Genomic DNA, 21,125 nt, shown 5'->3' on the forward strand with positions numbered 1-21,125 from the left:
CTCCTGGTTCCTTTCCCCAGAGGCAACTGCTATTACCAAATTATGATATATCCCTCCAAAAATATTTTATGTATGCACAAATACACACACAATTTTGTTCTGAAGGATATATACATATTTGCATAAGTGTACATGTACATATGTATATGTCCTTAAAAACAAAACTCAAGTGCATCATGTTATAGATCCAGTTTTGCTTTATTTTTCCCCTTGGTAACAGCTATAATAGTATGGATAAAGCATCAATTTTTCAACTAGTCTTTCTTATCACATATTTCATTTAAACAAACCAACTCTATTTATTTGGCAGGGAAGGGATAGAAAACAAGAACAAAAAATTCAAAAGATCCAGGGATTTTTGCCTACCATTCCTATTTATTATGTGTACATCTTAGAGTATATAGGTAGACAAACATGATTCTGCTATTCTCTTAGAAGGTCTTGATTTGAGCCGCCTTCTCATAGTGTGTGAACACTTAGTCATGTGGAACACGAGTCTGGTTACAGTAGAGTAAAAGCCCACCACAGTGCAATAACTGGGGTCCAAATATTCAATTGCTTAAAATGCTGAGTGGAGTTACTGTGTGAAGTTAAAAAAAAGTAGCATCTTCCAGCTAGGATGGGGAAAAAAGTAAAAACAATTTTTTGTTAGATGATTTCTTTAATTAGAAACAGGCCAATTATTGCACACAAAATGTACTCTGAATTAAAGGAGTCCCAAATGATAAGTCAGTTCATAAACCAATCCCTCCCTCACCCATCAATCTCACACACCCACCACCTATGCAAGATAAAATCCTTAGCTTGTTTCTGTTGAGAACTGGAGCTGAGAAGGGATTGGAGCCAATCACAATATATCCAAATTTGTATTATTAGCTGGGCTTTGTTTGTATTTTTTATTTTATAAACACCTATAAATGTAAGTCAGTTTCTTCAACTAGCATTCAGAACAGAACAAAGATCTGTTCCAATCTTGAAAGGGAAAAAAACTGGCCACATTGAACATTAAGAAAATTGTCCTGATCAGGCAATTTGAAGGATTTTCTATGGTAATTTCAGACTATATGTGGCTAACAAATGTTGACTAGCCTCCACTTAACCCACAACAGCTCTATGCTGCAATACATAAAGTGATGTGCCTGGAGATGTGGTAGAGGTTGAACACAAAGATTACTTTCTGCTGGGAAGAATTTACTTTTTCTATTTTATTAAAGAGGAGGAAGTTCAGCTAGATTTGAAAGAATAGGTAGTGTTAGGTCTTGAACTGGAGAACTGGAGAAGGAGCTTGCACTACAGACAAGAGAACGTAAAGTTGGTTGAGGCTGAGTGGAAGAACAGGAAATAAGGCTGGAAAAGCAGGTTAGAGTTAGGGTTTTTTTAAGTAACAGCTTTATTAAGTACAGTGAAAAACTATCTCAGAAAATCTTTTTCCAACCATACAATTCACTCATTTAATGTATACAATTCCATGGTTTTTAGTACATTCAGAGTTGCGCAACCATCACCATGGTCAATTTGAATACATTTTCATCACCCCAAAAAGAAACCCTGTACCCATTAGCAGTTACTCCCCATTTCTCCATCTCCCCAGCCATAGGCAACCACTCAGCTACTTGCTGTCTCTATGGATTTGTCTATTCTGGACATTTCATATAAATGGAATTATACAACTGGTTTCTTTCACTTAGCATGTTTTCAAGGTTCATCCATATTGTAGCATGTATTATTAGTACTTCATTCCTTTTTATGGCTCAATCATATTACCTTGTATGGATAGTCCACATTTTATTTATCTGTTTAACAGTTGATGCACATATGGGTTGTTTCTGCTTTTTGGCTATTATGAATAATACTGCTACAAACATTCATGTACAAGTTTCAGTGTGGATATGTGTTTTCAATTCTCTTGGGATTATACCAAGAGTTAGAATTACTGGGTCATATGGTAACTCTATGTTTAATCATTTGAAGAACTGCCAGACTTTTCCAAAACAGCTGAACCATTTCACATTCCTATTTAGAGCAGTGTATGAGGATTCCAATTTTTCCACATCCTCCTGACACCTGTCATTATCTTTTTTGATTACAGTCATCCTAGTGGGTACAAAATGGTATCTCATTGTGGAAGATTTAGGGTTAGGAATTTGGAACAGTCTTAAATGTCAAACTAAGAGAGCCAGGCAAGGTTTTATGTCAAGGCAGCAATATGATAAGAGACATTTCAGTAAGATTCATATACGTAACGTACCTAACCTTTAAGCTCCAAGTTCCTTGGGCTGAAGGGCAACAGTTACGTTGTCACATTTTTCATTGCTCCAGAACACTTGTGGCTCTCTGATGTTTATTAAAATAAAAAGTGCAAACATCCAAGAGGTTGTTTTTGGGTGTATCTAAGAGTGTTTATAATCCTACATATAACAAATGTAGAAAAAATGGAACCAAGACCTATTTTAAAAGATAGAAAAAAACTGTAGCCTGTTTTTTTTTAAAATAAAAAGCTTATATTTATCAAAATAATATATGTAATACCTTTAAAGTCAAGGATTACAATTAAACTAATAATAAAAATAGTAGCTTCCTCCTCCATCCCTCTCCACTCCTGATTTCTGCTCTTGAGGTAGACACTTTCAACTCTTTTTGCTGTTTCTTCTATTTACCTCATATTGAAAACAACTTAAGTATAGATTTTTCAAGATTTAGTTACTCTCTGCTTTCTAATATGGGAGTAGAGGACTAAGTACCTTTTACCCACAAGCTCCACCTCCACATACACATTTCTCCCTGACTCATCGTCCCCTCTCCAAAGGTAACATCTCCTCCTCTTGGCTGAATCAATAGCACAGGGTCTACATTATCATGATTACAAAAATACTAATCACAGTGAACCACAATTACATTTCTTTTCTCATAGTAAATGTAACTTAAAATTTTCCTTAGACGTAAAGAACTCTCTCCCCCTCCACTTGCTTATATATGTGTCACTAAATTATCTTCAAATATTCCATAGAAACGAAATAGCATTTCTAAATGCTTACTTGCTCTCACCTCCCCCTCTTTCTTTCTGGAGGCCCCTCACTGATCCAGCCTGGGCTGGCTGCTCGCTAGGCCTTCTGCACAGCTGTGTCCCGGGAGGTCCCTCCCCAGCATCTTGTGGGTTCCCTTTGCCTCTTTTGCATTCCTCTTTCCTGCATTCCATGATTTCCTCCTGCAAATATCCTTTTGCTTTCCTTTTTTTTTTTTTTTAGCACATCCTCCAATAGGTTCCTGAGAAAGGGTACATGATAACTAAATTTTTAGAGATGTCTAAAGTCTGAAAATGACTTTACTCCAATTGTTGGAAATCAACTGCCTCAATACTTGAAGGCATTGCTCCATGGTTTTCTGATTCTCCCTGAGTTCAGTGCCATTCTGGCTCCCTGTCTCCTGTAAGCAACATGTTTTTCCCAGTCTCTGGAAGCTTTTAGAATCAACTATTTCGAGTTACCTAAAATTTCATAAAAATGTGTCTTGAAGTGTCTTTTCACCCATATGCTGGAAATATATGGGCCTTCTTAATCAAGAATCATAGGTCCTTTGGTTCTCAAAATTTTATTTTACTTAAAGATTTTTTTTCTGCCCAGATTTCTTAAGAATTTTGTTTTCCTTACTCTTTTTCTGGTAATGCTATTATTACCTTGAACTAATCTCTGCTTTTCTTACCTTTTAAGTCATTTTCCATAACTTTGCCTTTTTGTTTGACTAAGGGGCCTTTTAAAATTTGTCTCTACTTCTGCTGAATTTTTTTCCATAGTATTTTATTTCCAAAGAGCTTTTCTCCGAATATTCCCTTTCATTGCCTCCTGTTCATGTTCTATGGATATAAAAAATGTAAGTTTTTAAAAGTTATCTTCTGGTCTTTATATTGCATTTGTTTCCACCGAATTCCCTTCTTGTTGTTTTCATTTCTGGATTTTGAGTAACACCTCAAATGCCTGGTGACTCTTCATTTCTCATTCTAATTACAACACCGATATGAAATGTCCAGACTTACGAAAATCTACAGAGGCAGAAAATATATTAGTGGTTGCCTAAACTGTGCTGTGGAAGAGAAGGGTGGGACTAGGTGATGACTGCTAATAGTCATAGTTTCATTTTGGTATGATAAAATGAAACTGGTTCTAAAATTAGATTGTGGTGATGGTTGTACAACTGTGTGGATACCAAAAAATCATTGAATCATGCACTTTAAATGGGTGAATTTTATGGCATACAGTTATATCTCAATAAAACTATTTTAAAACAACAACAAAGGGCCGGCTCGGTGGCGCACTGGATAGTGTGCCGCTTGGGAAGCATGGCGGCGCTCCCGCCCGAGGGTTCGGATCCCACATACAGACCGGTTCCTGCTCACTGGCTGAGCGAGGTGTGGGAGCAACACCGAGGGTTGCAATCCCATTGCCGGTCCCCGGTCCGGTACGGGGGCAACACTGAGGGTTGAGATCCATTGCCGGACACGGAAAAAGACAAAAATAAATAAATAAATAAATAAATAAATAAAAAACAATAAAGTGAAACAACAAACAGTTGATTGGATGCTCACTGTGCATGAGTAAGATGATTCAATCACTGGGCTTCACAGTCCAAGGATTGGGTAGAAACCCTGCCTTTTCCTTAGAGGACCCTCAAAAGTCAGTATCTGTTTTTCTATTGTACTATTCTCCCCAAAAAGAAATATTTCAATATTCTGCATAGATGGCATAAACCCGGCTGCCAGTACTCTGGACCAAGCAGGGGAAAAGGGCTAGGTATAAGGTGGGGACTCATTTTTCAGCATATAGAATTTCATTTAATCCTTACTCCCCGAAGAGGTTGTACCAAATAGGCTCAGCATTTGGGGATAGCCAGAACAGTTGGGGATGAGGGGTACAATTATATTTTCCCCACCTCCCCTTCCCCCACTATACAACTCCTATTGCTTATATTATTTTTTATAGTATTAACATTCTGTTCTGCAACGCTAATTCATTCAATTATTTTCTTGATATAGCGAGTTCCTTTAATGTACAAATTGAATAATTCCTTCATTTGGGGAAAAGATATGTCTTCTAGCATATCTTTGAATTATTTTTTGTTTTGTACTTTAGGGACACTAACTGGTCTAATGTTTCTATATTTATCACATCTTCTCTAATTGCTTTATTCTTCCCAACCCCTCCCTCCCTACTCCTCATTCATTTTAATTAGCTCAAACCTTTCCTCCATGGAAAACTAAAGCTTCATTTTCTAACTTGTTTCTGTTTCTTGATGTTTCTTTTTTTTTTTTTTTTAAAGATGACTGGTAAGGGGATCTTAACCCTTGACTTGGTGTTGTCAGCACCACACTCAGCCAGTGAGTGAACCGGCCATCCCTATATGGGATCCAAACCCGTGGCTTTGGTGTTATCAGCACTGCACTCTCCCAAGTGAGCCACAGACTGGCCCTGTTTCTTGATGTTTCTAATTTATGATCTGTAATGGTATGGTTTGGATTCCCAATTTATTTAAAGAATTTGCAATCTCCTCCACCTCATTCTGTTTTATCATCTCATCTTTGCTCTTACTTTATTGAATTCATATCCTTAATAACATTTTTCTATGGTAAACTGTGTGGTGCTCTCTGTTTGTTTTTGGTCCTTGGGTAGCATCTTCTTCCAGATTCTTCATCTTCTGCATCCCCTTTTTTTCTTCTTCTTCCACAGTGTTTTTAGGGCTGCGGTGCCTTTTCTTTTCAACTTCTCACACTTCATGTGGGTGGGCTGCCTAGACTACCTATTTGCTCATATACAGTGGGTGAATTATCTTTGAAGCTGTCTTCCCATCTTAACTAGCACCAATTTTCCCTGTCTCAAAGCTGCATTTTAAGGACTGGATGTTATTTTGTATTCAGTTTTCTGTTACGTGAGACAGAGGGAGAGAATGGAGGCAGCAAGACAGGGTAAGGTAAATACTATCTCTGCAATTCAATCAGTAATATTCAGTAGAAATTTAATAAACAGTGTTTCTGTAAGTCAACCGTTAAAAACTTGTGGCTTATGCATCCTATGCATACGCAGCCATGGCTTATGCATGCTATTAGAAATCAGGTAAAGCTACTGTAGCACATAGTCTGCCCCCTTGGCAGAGCCCCAGTAAGACAGATCGATAAAAAATAAACAGTCCTGATGTGAAGTCCGGAAAACTGGTTCTCTATTGGTAGGAATATAAATGTAGGTATATAAATATTTTACACATTAGAACTTCAGTGTACAGTGTCTATCAACTTCCTTTGATCTAGGAATTCTACTCCAGGAATCTAGTCTACAAAAATTCTTGCACAAGCATACAAAATTATATGGCACAAAGATGTTCATAACATTATTTATAATCCTGAAAATTTAATAAACTTCAATAAGAAATTAGTAGAACAAATTATGGTACATGGAATACTTGTGGTGATGATAAATAGCTCAACATTCATTCATCCATGATGATTAGACTAATTAAATCATGGTGGTTCCGTTTTCTTTCCCAATTAGTTTAGGAAAGCTGAAGGAAGAGAAGCTGCTGCCATCTCACTACCAGCCGATAAGAACCAGCAGAGTCAGTAAGTATAGCCATACCCTGACTGATTGTATCTAGAACCACCCTACCGCTGTTGTGACACATCAGTTTCCTTATTGCTCAAGTCGCTACGAGGGTACTTCAAAAAGTTCATGGAAAGATTCCTATTATCTTTTAACTCTATTTTTTCCATGAACCATTTGAAGTATCCTTGTATAAGTAAAGTTTTAAAGATATACTTATAAAGATATACTAACTAAGGATACAATGCAAGAAGAGGTAGATTATACACACATACACAGATAAAGATGTTTGAAATATATTAGTGGGAAAAAAGCAAGTTATAAAGCAGTGACTAGCCTAACTATTTTTGTTTTAAAATTATGTTACGTGTGTAGGCAAAATTAGAAGATACATAAAATCTTTTAGAGACTATTCATTGCCTCTTTGATAGTATTACCAGGATTTTTGACTTTCTATATTTTTCTATTATTTGAATTTTTACTACATATATACATTCTCTTGTAATAAAGAAATGATCAAGATAAAAAAATGAAACAGGTGAATTCTTTTCTATTAACTAGTTTATAGCATCACTGACATTGATTTATTCTCACTTTATAAGTTTCCATAATAAAATCATTTGAATTCTATGGTTATTGGGTAATCTTTTCATAGTTAAGGAACACATACACATAGTCAATAGGGCTAAGAATAAATGGCTCATCGTTCTACTGCAAACAAACTTATGAAGTGACTAAAGCAATGTTACAGATCAATCTTCATGACAGTGAGCTCCAAGCACCTGTCCAAATTATTTGACTCCACTGAAATTCATTGTATCAACTACTAATTGAAATAAATAGGCCATTTTGAATGCCTACTATATGCCAGACACTATGTCAGGCACCTAAGGGTAGTTCACAGTAAGCACTTGTGGCTTAGACAGGCTGTCATAAAAAGTGTTTGTTTAGATGGATTTGATCTTTTAAACTGTTGATCTCTTCATCTAAAGAAGAGACAGTATATAATTCCTACTAGTGGCTACAGATATTTTACAGAATTCCAATATAAACCTTTCCCCTCCCCGCTGAATGAATATTAAAACCAATGCCTCTTCACCACCAAATTTTTGTGCTCACATTCAGGCTAAATTAGCTATTTTTTTTATATGAATAAGTCTTTGGTCATTCACTATCTTTTCATTCTTAATGTCCACAGTGGTTTTTTTCAATATAAAATTTATTTCAATACAAAGATGACAAAAAGAAGCCTGTTATTATTGTCTACATAAAAAGAGTATTTCACCTTAATAAGATCACCACAGATTTGTGTTTAGTCCTACTCAGGAACTTGTTTAGTTCACCAAAAGGGACCAGGTTCTAACCTAAACACTCAAATAACAGCATAAAATAACCAATAAATCAAAAAGAAAGCTTCAATGAAAAAATAAAGGTCTATGATAATCAAATTATTATTTCCCTTTATAAAAAAGCCCACAAATGAAAAAAACCCACAATAATTGTAACACCAAGGCAACAAACTGAATTAAATTAGTATGAATTTAGTATTATATTCAATAAGTATACCAATAAGAAGTTGGTAGAATACCTTAAGAAACCAAATGAATTTTCTACCTTCAAGTTTTTTTATAATAGCATTTTTCTTTTCTGTTTCCTGGAATAACTTTATATTTACCTCAAGGAAATCTCTTGTTAAAATAGTGTCATTTAATTATGTAATAAATCTCAGTAGTATCAGAACTGACCCTTTACTCTTAGAATATAATTCCAACACAATTCTCAAGTTCAAAGTTTTCATATAATTTTCATTTGCTCAATATTAAGTTTTCAGTCTTCATATGATTATCATTTGCTCAATATTGTTTTCTATAAACATGCAAATAAATACATTAAAAGTAGTATATAAAGTTATTTCACTTAAAAGTTGTATAAAACATTTATGTTGATTCAACACTGAGTGAGATTCCATGCCAATTCAGAACTGGCTTGTTCACACTGAACATCTGAATTATATTTCAATACTAAAAGGGCCACCTTTAAGTTAAAAAAATACACAAATCTCTGCTGTGTTTAATACTAAAACAGGATAAATGATAAAAATATTTAAAGCTCTAAAATATTCAACCAATATTTTAAGGCATTTTAAATATCTTTTATGAATTAGAACTATAGTGTAAGAACTCCATATTACAACTTAAAATTCTGGGGCCGGCCTGGTGGCGCACTGGATAGTGCGCCGCTTGGGAAGCGTGGCGGTGCTCCCGTCCGAGGGTTCAGATCCCACATACGGACCGGTTCCCGCTCACTGGCTGAGGGGGGCACGGGAGCAGTACCGAGGGTTGCAATCCCGTTGCCGGTCCCCGGTCCGGTACGGGGGCAACACTGAGGGTTGCGATCCGTTGCCGGACACGGAAAAAAGACAAAAGACAAAAAAAAAAATAAAAAAAAATAAAAGAACTTAAAATTCTGTTCTAAATTATTATTGTGTAGGAAAAGTATGTATTATTCACATATTTTGTACAACCAACTTAAATAATAGAATTTTTTGAAATTAAAGTTGTGATTCAATATGAACAATGCTAACTACATGTTGGCACAATTTCTATCTAACGAGCAATTGTTTTTTGTATTTCATATTATCACTACAGAACCATCAGATCTTTAAAGTTTTTAATATTTTTGCATCAAAGTGAACATTTAAGAAGGCCAACTCTAATGTTAAACAACTAATTTGTCAAATTAATTACTTTCTAGCTCATTGAAAATTTGATATGCTTTCTATAACAAAATACTTGAAATGATAAAAGTTCTAGGAGAAAACTGAACTATCACTAATGTACAGTGGAGACATGATGACTAAGTTCCCCTCTAACGACAAAGTTCAAGTTGACTTCACACTAAATTAATGGAAAAGCCATTACTCCTTTCCTGTGGCTGTCTATGTGCTACATGCACTCTTTGCTCTTTTACCTAAACTAGGAAGAGGTATTGAGACAAACCGTAGTCAGGATTGGAAGTATGATATGCTCCTGGACATTTGTTAATCCATTCGACAAACATTTCTTGAGCACCTACTATTTGATTTCGCTCATCTCACTCAGTTCTGACAATAACGCTGCAAAGTAAATATTAGTTTTATTCTAATCATATTACATATGAGGATCTGTAAAGCTAAATAACTTGTCTAAGATCACTTGGGCACTAAGTAGTGAAGACAAAGCTGAAACCAATTTTCTGCCCTCAATTATTGGAGTCTTCTAATTTCTGTACTATCAGATGATCTAGATTCAAGTCCCAGCTTACTACTTACTGGCTACAGAGCTTGGACAAATCACTTAACCTGTCAGCTTTCTAACATCTTCATCTAGAAAATGGTAGAAATAAGAGTATCTCACTACATTGTTCTGAGAAATTCTATGACATTTATGAAAAAGCCTTAAAAGTTATTAAAATTTTTTTTTTTTTTTTTTTTTAAAGATGACCGGTAAGGGGATCTTTACCCTTGACTTGGTGTTGTCAGCACCACGCTCAGCCAGTGAGCGAACTGGCCATCCCTATATGGGATCCGAACCCGGGGCCTTGGTGTTATCAGCACCGCACTCTCCCGAGTGAGCCACGGGCCGGCCCCTAAAATATTTTTGTATTACTACTATTTCATGCCATGTCTTGTGTGATTTTAAATAAGTTTTTTTGTATTACAAATTGATTATTCAGCCATAGTCCTCTAGCAACTCTGGTTGTATAGTCTCTAGAAATTTCAGAAGGATAATTTTTACAGTCTACTGAAGTTTAAGTGGCATCCGGGCTAGCCAGTTTGCTCAGTTGATTAGGGTGTGGTGTTACAACACCAGGGTCAAGGGTTTGGGTCCCAGTACCAGCCAGCCACCAAAAGGAAAAAAACAAAACAAAAATAAGTGGGACTGGAAAAATCTAGCAGCTTCTTGATACGGGCCTTACTTTTAATAACCAAAAAGTAAAATTAGGTATTGACAAAATCTAACTCATTAGAATTTTCATTTTGACTAAGTAATGCATTAATATGACACAAATTTCAAAAGACAGCAAAGGAGATTCAGTGGAATGTCTCTTTACCTTGTCTTCTAGCTTCTCATATCCCCTCCCATGAGACAATCAGTTTCTTTATGTATCCTTCCAGAAATGTACAGGTATATCTATACTATCCTGCCAGCTTTTCACATAAATGTATATTTTTTCACCTTGCTTTTTTCCACTTAACATATCAGTAAATAAACGTTTGGGTTTTTTGTTTTTGTTTTTTTAACAGCTACATAGTACTTGTATTTCAAGGTGTAGATTAAATTTAACTTAACTATATCCCTTACTACAGGACATTTAGGTTATTTTCAATGCCGAAATCAATAATCTTATGCATTCAATATTTTGTAGGTGTGCAAGTATATCTTCTGGATAAAATCCTAGAAGTAGAATTACTGGACCAAAAATGTACATTAGTAATTTTTATAGATACTACCAAACTGCCCTTCATAGAGTTTGAACCAATTTATACTTCATAGTTTGAACACTGGCACTTGCTTCCCCAAACCCTTAACACCATATATTATCAAACTTATTGATCTTTGTCAATCTGTTAGCTAGAAAATGGCATCTTCCTTCCTATAATTTTCAGTTTTACTTTGTTATAGATCCTTCTGACAAGAGATAAAGTGCTGATCGGTATGAAAACAAGACAACAACAGATTTATTCACCAGATCTCAGAAGATTCAAAAGGTAAATTTTAAAATGAATTTTTTAAAAAAATTTAACCAACAGAAAGTAACAGGTGTTATTGCAAGACATGGTTCAGGCTAAAAGTAGAAATAAGGTTAAATCTGGCCAGAAAAATGCATATATATTAAATTCGTGATAAGTTACTATGAGAAACTAAAAATAATTTCTCTCTTTGTTTCCCTTGAGTTTTAACATTTAATTTTTTTCAATTTTAAACATTAGGAATTTATATATACAGTCAATCCTGCTATAGTGCTTGTTTTGAAGATTCAAATTTGTTTCAATTTAATTGATATATTGAACAATATGAATGATTCCATCTGTGAAAAACACTAAGTTTAAACACAAAAAAATGGCACCTAGCTGCACCACATGGCACAGGAATACACAAAAAATATACATCTTTCAAACATGTACCAGCTAATCAAGACAGCATGCCATAAGATAGACATACAGATAAATTAAATAGAATTGAGAATCCACAAATAAAACTATGTGTTTATGATCAACTGACTTATGACAAGGATGCCAAGACCATTCAAGGGGGAAAAATAGTCACAAATGTGTTAGAATAGCTGGATAGCCACATGCAAAAGAATGAAGATGAACCCTTACCTCACACCATATACAAAAGCTCACACAAAATAAATCAGACCTAAATGTAAGAGCTAAAATTATAAAACTCTTAGAAGGGCCGACCCCGTGGCTCACTCGGGAGAGTGTGGCGCTGGGAGCACAGCAGCGCTCCCGCGGCGGGTTCGGATCCTATATAGGGATGGCCAGTGCACTCATTAGCTGAGCGCAGTGCAGACGACACCAAGCCAAGGGTTGCGATCCCCTTACCGGTCACGAAAAAGGACAAATAAATAAATAAATAAATAAATAAAAATAAAACTCTTAGAAGAAAACATAGGAGTAAATCTTCATCACCTTGAATTCAGAAATAGATTATTAGACATGACACTAAAAGCATGAGCAACAAAAGAAAAAAAATAGATAAGTTGGATGTCATCAAAATTAAAACATTTTGGGGCTGGCCTGTGGCTCACTTGGGAGAGTGTGGTGCTGATAACTCCAAAGCCCCGGGTTCGGATCCCAGGTAGGGATGGCCGGTTAGCTCACTTGGGAGAGCCTGGTGCTGACAACACCAAGTCAAGGGTTAAGATCTCCTTACTGGTCATCTTTAAAATAAATAAATAAAAACATTTTGTCTTTCAAAGGGCACTATCATGAAAGTGAAAAGAAAACCCATAGAATGGGAGAAAATATTTGCAAACCATTTATCTGATAAGGGAGTCGTATCCAGAATATATGAAGTACTCTTACAACTCAATAATAAAAAGGCAAATTACCCAATTAAAAAAAAGAGCAAAGGATCTGAAGAGACATCCAAGGAAGATATACAATGTGCAATAAGCGCATGAAAGGGTGTCTGACATCATTAGTCAGCAGGGAAATGCAAATAAAAGCCACAATGAGATAACACTTCACATCTCTGCTCTCCTTGGAGTGTTCCCTTCCAAATCATGCAAAAATACCATGTTCATTTCAGTTTCTATGCTTTCATCCATTCACTATGCATGAGGTGTCTTTCCCTTTCTTGTTGGTCTCACTAGATCTTATACTCCTGATCCAAGTCTGTCATAGATCATTCACCTCTCCAGCTCCATTCTTTACTGGTCCCTAACCCCTCAGAGTTCCAACAGTACTTATTGTTGGAGTTACACAATTTTAGCCTCATATTATTTGCACATTTCATTCTTGTCCCTTGAATAGTGCAAGTTCCTCAGGGAAAAAAATCATCCTAATACTTGGGAATCCACATAGAGCGTAGCATAACACAGAGCACCAAGTAAGTGGTCAAGAAGTTTTTGCTGCTGGCTGATGAATGGGACAAAATTTTGGGCACCAAATAATCTTCTGGTTTTCTAAGAACTCAACCATTTCTGGTATATACCATTTCAATGCCTTTCGAGAAGCTAAAATTTTAACTTAGCTATGCTGAAAATATATACATATATGATAGCTAAGGAAATGAAATCCTATAAACTTGTGCTATGTTATCTTACCACAAAAAAGGCTAAACAAGAAATTATCATTGTTATACAAAACAGTTTTAGATTGTGGACCTCATTTCTACATTATAAAATGTATGTAAGCAATTTTATTTGTAGCAATTTTATCACCGTGTCAAATTATCCTAGAGCAGTGGGTTTCAAAGCTTTCTTTTGATAGTACAAACTGTTTTCCCCCCAAACAAATGGCTAAGAGGAAATCTACCATGCAGAAAAAAAGCAGAGCTGATCTTGCTAAAGTGGAGGGAGGGGCCTGTAGTTTTGCCTTCTAAGGTCCCCGTCAAACCACTGGTTCTCTGTCCCCAGTCCCCAACTGCATTAAGGCATCTCTGAGAACCATACAGTACTGAGAAACACTCGGAATAAACACCAAATTGTCATGTATAGAAAAATACATCATTAATTTTTTTAAATTTCAAACATCACTAAAATATAAAATTAAAACTTACCCATTCCTAGTGAAAACTCTTAGCCATGCTTTGAGGTTTGGTCCTAACAAACACAAACAAGGTACAGTAGTAAAAGTAGACAAAATAACTGCAAATAAAAATGTTTCCAATACCAACCTAGAAAAAAAAAAAACTTTATTATTTTTTTAAAGTGTTAAAGGTGCATGGACACACATACATAATCTTTGTTACACAGACTTAAGATAAAAATATTTTCTTATACTTTACTTTGAAAGGTAACATGAGTCCCACCAAAATGATGACTATGAATAATTTTACTACCAAAATGCAAGCTTTATAAAAACAGCCTAACAAATATCTGGCTTTAATGACAGACTTCAGAAGTATTAAAAATCGTAATATCCATACTGAGACTTCCACTGCAAGAAACCCCATTGCCAGGTAATTAGCTTTCTCCCTCATTAGTCTCTGGAACTTTCTCTGCAACCAGTGGTTCAACTTTAACTTATATAGGAATCACCTGGAGAACTGGACAAACTAAAGATTGAAGGGCCCCACTGCTGGAATTTCCAACTGAGGCCTAAGAATATGCATTTTGATAAAATGCTGATGTTACCGGTTCAAAAACCATATTTTGAGAACCACTGTTCCAGACATATTCATTCTACTCTAAGATGGATTAGGCAGAGACCACCACTTCCCACTACAAAACTCTTGTCCTCCCCTGTCTAGAAAAGAATAACCTGTTAGTTTAGTGTATATATATATAACTATATATACATATACATAAAAACTGTATACATAGCTACATATATATGCATATAAATATATATAGTCATTCATTTCACCATGATCATTAATCACTGCTAAACTGAAGTTTCCCAAACTATCATAAACACAATATAAGAAATATTCATGAATTTGGTTTCCACTAATCTAAAATAGGTCAGTTTTGAAAAAAGTGTTGAGTTAAATTTTACCTTAAGACCATTAAAAATGGCTTATTAAGTATTTGAATATAGGAAGCTACTGACTTTCCTTAAGAAAAAAACTCTTCAAGTACTTCGGAATCACACTTACTAAGAATTTATATGCTAATTATAACTAACTTACAAGTATCATTATAGAAAGTTCCCTTAGAGGTTCTAAGGGCAACACATTTATTAGTATAGCATAGTTTCTCATCTATCCTCCCTCGTCCCAATGTGCATTTGAATAATAGAAGCATTTAATAAATTAAGTTATTCCAATGTTTTTTAAAAGAATAATACTGCTAAAGAAGTGCAATGATGTTGCTATCCTTACTTGATCTGTTAATTAAACACACCATGGTTTTTCTCTAATGGGCAACAGAGTTATTCATTGTTTGGTAAATCAGCGTTTTATAATATAAATTTAAGGTAAAATTTCAAACTTACTCTATTAGTGGTGCTCCATATAGAACAAAAATTACATGAAAGGAGAAACAAGACATAAGAAAGTAGACACAGCATTTCAAAAGTCTGGTTACCTAAAAGAAAAATGAATAATTTGAAGACTCAAGAGAACATCTAAAGGACAATAAATCCTTCCATTTTTTCTTACAGATACAGCTTGTTCCCATAATGTGTAAAACAGCTGAATGTTCTTTGGATTTGGGTATCTTCAAGTCAGAGAACACTGTCCTATGCCCAGTCACATACACAGCCCTCAATACTGACCATAAAAAAACCTAAAAGGCAAATATTGCTGCTTACCCTCCTCCTACCCCCATAATCCATCCACCCACCCAACACTAGAGTCAAAAAGGGTTTCTGTTTCTATGGAATATAGTGAGCCATGCTGTTAATTGATATTTATGAAATACTTATTGATAACAGGGCTAGGATACAAAAAACATAAACACAATCATTATGTTATGATACCTGAAATATCTGCATGAAATAATGACTACAATAATTTTTCTTCATTTTAAAAAAAACTCCTGAGAAAATTGCACCACAAAAAGCAAAACACTAAATAATTCCCCAAATCACGTTCATATTACATTATGAGCCATATGAAAAAAAGACCTGAACATCTACACATAAGCATGTGATTTGTTTTATTTGGAGCTTAAGATACAAAACACATATTGAGCTTTTTTAATCATAAGGCAGTAAAGGTGTTTTACATTACCAAACAGAGTGCTCACACATAGTATTGAATAATGTTAAGTGAGGACATTATTAAAGTAATAGTCAAGTGTTACACTGCAGTGAATATTCTAGAAAATTGATTCTAATACCTGAAAACTTAAAACTGTTTAGTCAAAGAAGGACATGTTCAACACAATAGTTACCACATAGGCTTATTTTGTAATTTCTGAAAAACACTTAAAGGGTTTTTCAGAAATGCAAAAATAAATGAAAATAAACTGCAATGTATTATAAAGTTTAAGGATCATCAATGGTGACATAAAACAATGATTGTACAGGCTCACAATGCTAAAATACCCACTGAAGAAGTCATAATTCCACAATAATATTAAGCAAGGATCTATCAAACATTGTGGGCAGCCTTCCAGAAAGTATAAGGCTAATTAAAAAAAAAAAATCAGGTTCCCTTTACTCACTTTAAATAACCCAATGAGTGCTTGACTAATACTTTATTTTTCCACTAAAAGAAACACTAACTTCATCCAAAAATCAGTTATCAAGAAATAAAGCTTACCTTGTACGATAATGAACTTCTTTTAGAGGATGCATTTGGTTTCACTACTAAATATAATACTAGATTGACAACAGTTACTAAAACAGAACAGATGCACAACCACGTCAAGTGTGTTTCCAATATTGAGAAGTTCTCCAAGAAGAATGATGGAATGAAGATGCTTAGGATAATTGAAAATATGCAAAAAAGATGGGTATACAGTAGTCTCTTGATATCAGTGTCTTTCATGGTGTTTTCTTGGGTGTCTATCTGATGAAAAACAAATTAAGAAGAGTATATGCAATAATGACTTTTTCCATTGTCCTATTTATGCTTCAACACCTAAGCCATGAATTAAAGTCAGTTTTCTATGGGCAATGTATTTGCTTGAAAACACAGAAAGACACATACGTGTAAGTGAACGGGTATAATTAACATTCTATTTTACCTTAGATTTTCTTAACATGGTACAAACATCTCTCAGAGTCAGAAAAGGACAAATTTACTAAGTCCTAAAATATCTGTAACTGCTTTCTGCAAAAGGGTCATGTGGAAGGACCAATTAAGCAATTCACTTTACTTTTTTTGCCAAAATCACAGAGGTGAAATCAACCATATAGATTAAATGGTCTGCTCCTACTGAAAATATAACCTATGCCGTCTAGAAACCCCATGAATACACTTTGGCTAAATTGTTGGTGCTTTTTTTTTTTAATCCCTGTCTAACATCAGAGTAGTTCGCATCTTCTAGCAAATGACAAGTATCACTTAGTGCACACCTGAATATTCAAATGGTGGCCAGTGCAATCAAGAGTTTTAAAGAACATTACTAAGGGATCCCAATGCTCCAGAAATATCAAAATGACAACGTCTGTTACAGGTGCTAAAGTCCAATCCAAAGTAGACCATGAATGGTAAGAGAAAAAATTTTTACTCTATATTTAAATACATGTATGTATTATGTATTTAATTTACCTGAGAGCTTATACATTGTCTTGACTAATGTTAAGTAAGGACTTTATTAATTTAAAGTAATAGTCAACATGTTACACTGTGGTGAACATTTCAGAAAATAGAAATATTCCGGAAAAAATATAAATACACACACACACAGGGCCTGCCTGTGGCTCACTCGGGAGTGTGGTGCTGATAACACCAAGGCCGCGGGTTCGGATCCCTATATAGGGATGGCCAGTTAGGTCAATGGGTGAGCGTGGTGCTGACAACACCAAGTCAAGGGTTAAGATCCCCTTACCGGTCATCTTTTAAGAAAAAAAAAAAAAAAATACACACACACACACACACACACACGGGGGCGGGGAAGAGAAGCACCCACAAGTGCAAAAAAGCAAAAAGGATCAACCAGGGTCCTATCTTATTTAATTAACACAATAATTTTCAAAGGCAAACATTTTACTGCTAAGGAAACAGGATAAACAGGCTAGGAGACATGTCCAAGGTCCTAAGCGTTTACGCCTACCTCAAAGCCTAGCCTCTTTCATAGGAAGATGTATACACCAGAGATCAAGAGGAGAACGGATGGCAAGAAGGGGCAAAGTAAAAGTTGCTCCCAGATTCTATCCTTAGCTGATTGCGGGCGGGCAAAGGCATCAGGAATCCATTCTCTCAACAGATTCTCCTTCGGACATTTTTCTGTGCCACCGTCAAAATCCCAGCTCTCAACAGCAGATTTGGATCTAATACAGTGAGCGGTACCCAAATGCTTGCTGGATGAATGAGGGAATAGCCCTTCCTGAAAAACCAGCACCGCGTTAGGCCCTGGCGTGCCCCCAGGACACGTGCCCCCCATCGATCTGGCTTGGCCGGAATCGACAGGCATCATTGCAGTGAGGGCGCTTCTGAGCCGCTCCGGGAGGAGCCCGCGCGGGAACCGTAGTACCCGCAGCTGCAGCCCACCCCGCACGGGGTCGCGGGAGGGACTTTACCCAAGCCTCAGCCGGCGGGAGAGTAGGCAGCGAGGACCAAGCCGAGAGGCATAATTCAAGATCACAGGTGTCGGGGACAAGGGAAACCGAGGGACAGAGACAGAACTCGGATCCGAAAAAGGCTGTGTCCATTAAGGTAGCCCCCGGGGAACTCCGGGAGGGTGGCGCTCGAGCGGCCGCGGGCGCTGCGCTCGGGAGCGCGGAGGCTCGCGACCACTTCGGCAGCTGGCGGGCGTGTCCTGCGCCCCCGGGAAGTGAGCGTGCCGGACGCTTGCAGCCGGGCTTACCTAATCTCCCGCCCGCCGAAGGGAAAGGGACTCTACCGCCTCCCACCATCAGGTACGACCGGCTGCCCGGCCCTCGCGCAGGCGCAGGTTTGTGGGGCGGAGACCCACCGACACACAGCCAATCGCAGAAGGGGAGGGGCGGGCAAATCAAGCAGCCCCGCCTACCCGTCACGTTCATTCTTCCCCGGCTTTCCAGGTGTGGGATAGGCGGGAGCGGAGGGCCAAGAGGCCGGAAGTGGGTTGACGCAGCCCGGAAGAGGCGTCCTTCCCAGGCTGTGGTGTTGATGTTTTCAATCTGCCGCTTCTTCTGCGGCGAAGGGAAGCGTCGGCGGGAGGATGGTGTGCGAAAAGTGTGAGTTAAGGGGTTGCTTCTGCGAGAGGACGAGACTGGAAGAACTCCACTGGACCCTCCCGGGAACTTTGCCCTCTTTTTGTTTCTCCTTCTCCCACAGGTCTCTGATTCTAGCCTCTGTCCTGCTACACTGTCCTCTGACCATTCTTGCCCCTCCCCAGCAACCATATAGTCCTGTATATTTTGAATTCTGAATGGTGTCAGTTCTTCACCTCTTGGTCTATTTCTGTTGCCTTCCCCCAGCCCCGGCTGTCCTCCCATGCAGCTTCTTGACTGGCTCCCTCGCCAGTCTAGGTTTAAAATGGACCTTAAAAATCACTTATGCAGCATCTAGAGCTGCCAGATTTGGCAAGTAGAGATGATTCTGGACGCCCAGTTGAATCTGAATATCAGATAAACAACGAATAATTTACCCCATACTGAAAGTACAGTGTAAGTATGTCCCATGCAATATTTGAGGCTTGGCCCAGTTTGCTGTTCCTTACTACAGTAAGTGCTTTGTCCCATGGAATATTTTGGACATACTTCACTAAAAATTTATTAATTGTTTATCCGAAATTTAAACTTAGCTATGTACCCTGTATTTTCCCCGATAACCGTAAATCAGCATCCCATCTAATGGCTTAAATGCTCTTTGCATGAATACCTACTGTATTGAGGTAGGGGGATGGGAGAGTCTCACTGCCTTCAGAACAGTGTAGGTATACATCTCTGGCTTTTTAAAAAAATTTTCCCCTCAAATAGTTGCCTGCCAGTGATTCTAATGCACACTCCTGAGAATTCTAGAAAATGTCTTATCGTGTTTTCGTTGCTGTTGTTGTTTTTACCTCACAAGCTGTTTGTATGTTTTAAAACAGTTATATTCTCAAGCCTCTTTTTTTCTCGGATTAGACATGTCTAGCCGTTCTGTGACAAGGTTTCAAGTCCTCTTACCCTGATTACAGTCTGTTGAACGTGATCCGTTTTGTCTATATCCACTTAGTAGATAAAACTTTGGACATCATGAGTTTGGATCATAGTTCTTATATTAGGTAAAAGAATGGCCTGGACACGTTACTTAATATTTTTGGTCTCAATTTCACATCTGAAAAATGTGAGTACTATAATACATAATTCATGGGGTTTTGTGAGAATTAAATGAAATTAGGTCGTGCTTGGCATAAAAGTGCCTACTGTGTACTTAAAAATTGGCCATTTCTATTATAACCCCCCTAATATGTGGTACTCAGTTAAACTCTGGTCCATTCTGTGTGAAGCAGAGTAAAACTAATACCTCCCTTTTTCTAGATACTATACCATGTACCACTGTTGTCTCACATTAAGGTTTTTTTGTTAAAATAACTATTGAGATGTAATTCACACACCATACAATTCATCTATTGAAAATGTACACTGAGTTGTGTACCATTAGCACAACCAATTTTAGAAACTTTTCATCACTCCAAAAAGCATATTAAGCTTTTTGACACCAACAACCTTTAATTATGTTCCATCCTGTGCTTAAGAACTTTTGTGGGTGGTGGGGGTTTTTTGTTTTGTCTTTTTTTTTTTTTTAATATGACTTAAATATGTTTAGATTATGCTCCTGCTCTGATGTTTTTTTCTTCTTATGTTATGTAGTCCTTAAATGTGTAACTTTGGTCTTCTAGGTAATTTGTGTTAATTCTGTACATTTTAACTTTAGAGGACAGGACTTCTGCCTAGTTTCATTTGTGTGTAACGCTCTTTACACTATAAATGCTTTGTCACAGGGAAGTTGAGGATACTGGGCAAATTGTGAAAGTTAATTTCCCAAAGTGCATAAAAATGTTGAGAATCCAAGATCTGGTATAGTATTAAAATAGACAGATTTGGTTCTGGGACATGATATGTCTCATAGAAGATCGTTCCCTCTTAGTACTACTTTTTACTTCTCTGCTCTTCTGACCCTTTATTATTTCTTTGGTTCAATAACTTCTGACTTGGGCCGGCCCGGCGCCGCTTGGGAAGCGCGGCGGCGCTCCCGTCCGAGGGTTCGGATCCCACATACAGACCGGCTCCTGCTCACTGGCTGA

General features: G+C 36.9%; 2 protein-coding genes across 3 annotated transcripts in view; one reads left to right on the top strand and one right to left on the bottom strand.

Moving 5' to 3' along the window:
* PIGF (phosphatidylinositol glycan anchor biosynthesis, class F) overlaps nt 1-18,860 on the bottom strand; it is a 33,132-nt gene extending 14,272 nt beyond the window's left edge. Inside the window, exons 1-4 of one of the 2 annotated variants that reach the window (XM_008575353.1) lie at nt 18,720-18,860; nt 16,508-16,756; nt 15,235-15,326; nt 13,856-13,972 (exon numbers count right to left, since the gene is read on the bottom strand). In XM_008575353.1, coding sequence (XP_008573575.1) covers nt 13,856-13,972; nt 15,235-15,326; nt 16,508-16,735 — 437 coding nt within the window. In that variant the 5' untranslated portion in view covers nt 16,736-16,756; nt 18,720-18,860. Of the gene's footprint in view, nt 1-13,855; nt 13,973-15,234; nt 15,327-16,507; nt 16,757-17,966; nt 18,563-18,719 lie in introns of those variants that run through there. The other variant, XM_008575354.1, reaches the window with a different exon arrangement.
* A 106-nt stretch (nt 18,861-18,966) lies between these two features.
* Nucleotides 18,967-21,125, top strand: part of CRIPT (cysteine-rich PDZ-binding protein) — an 11,076-nt gene continuing 8,917 nt past the window's right edge. The window contains exon 1 of the mRNA XM_008575352.1: nt 18,967-19,071. Coding sequence (XP_008573574.1) covers nt 19,056-19,071 — 16 coding nt within the window. The 5' untranslated portion in view covers nt 18,967-19,055. The remainder of the gene's footprint in view (nt 19,072-21,125) is intronic.

The sequence above is a fragment of the Galeopterus variegatus genome, unplaced genomic scaffold, assembly GCF_000696425.1.
Source record: "Galeopterus variegatus unplaced genomic scaffold, G_variegatus-3.0.2 Scaffold1172, whole genome shotgun sequence".
Lineage (NCBI taxonomy): Eukaryota > Metazoa > Chordata > Mammalia > Dermoptera > Cynocephalidae > Galeopterus > Galeopterus variegatus.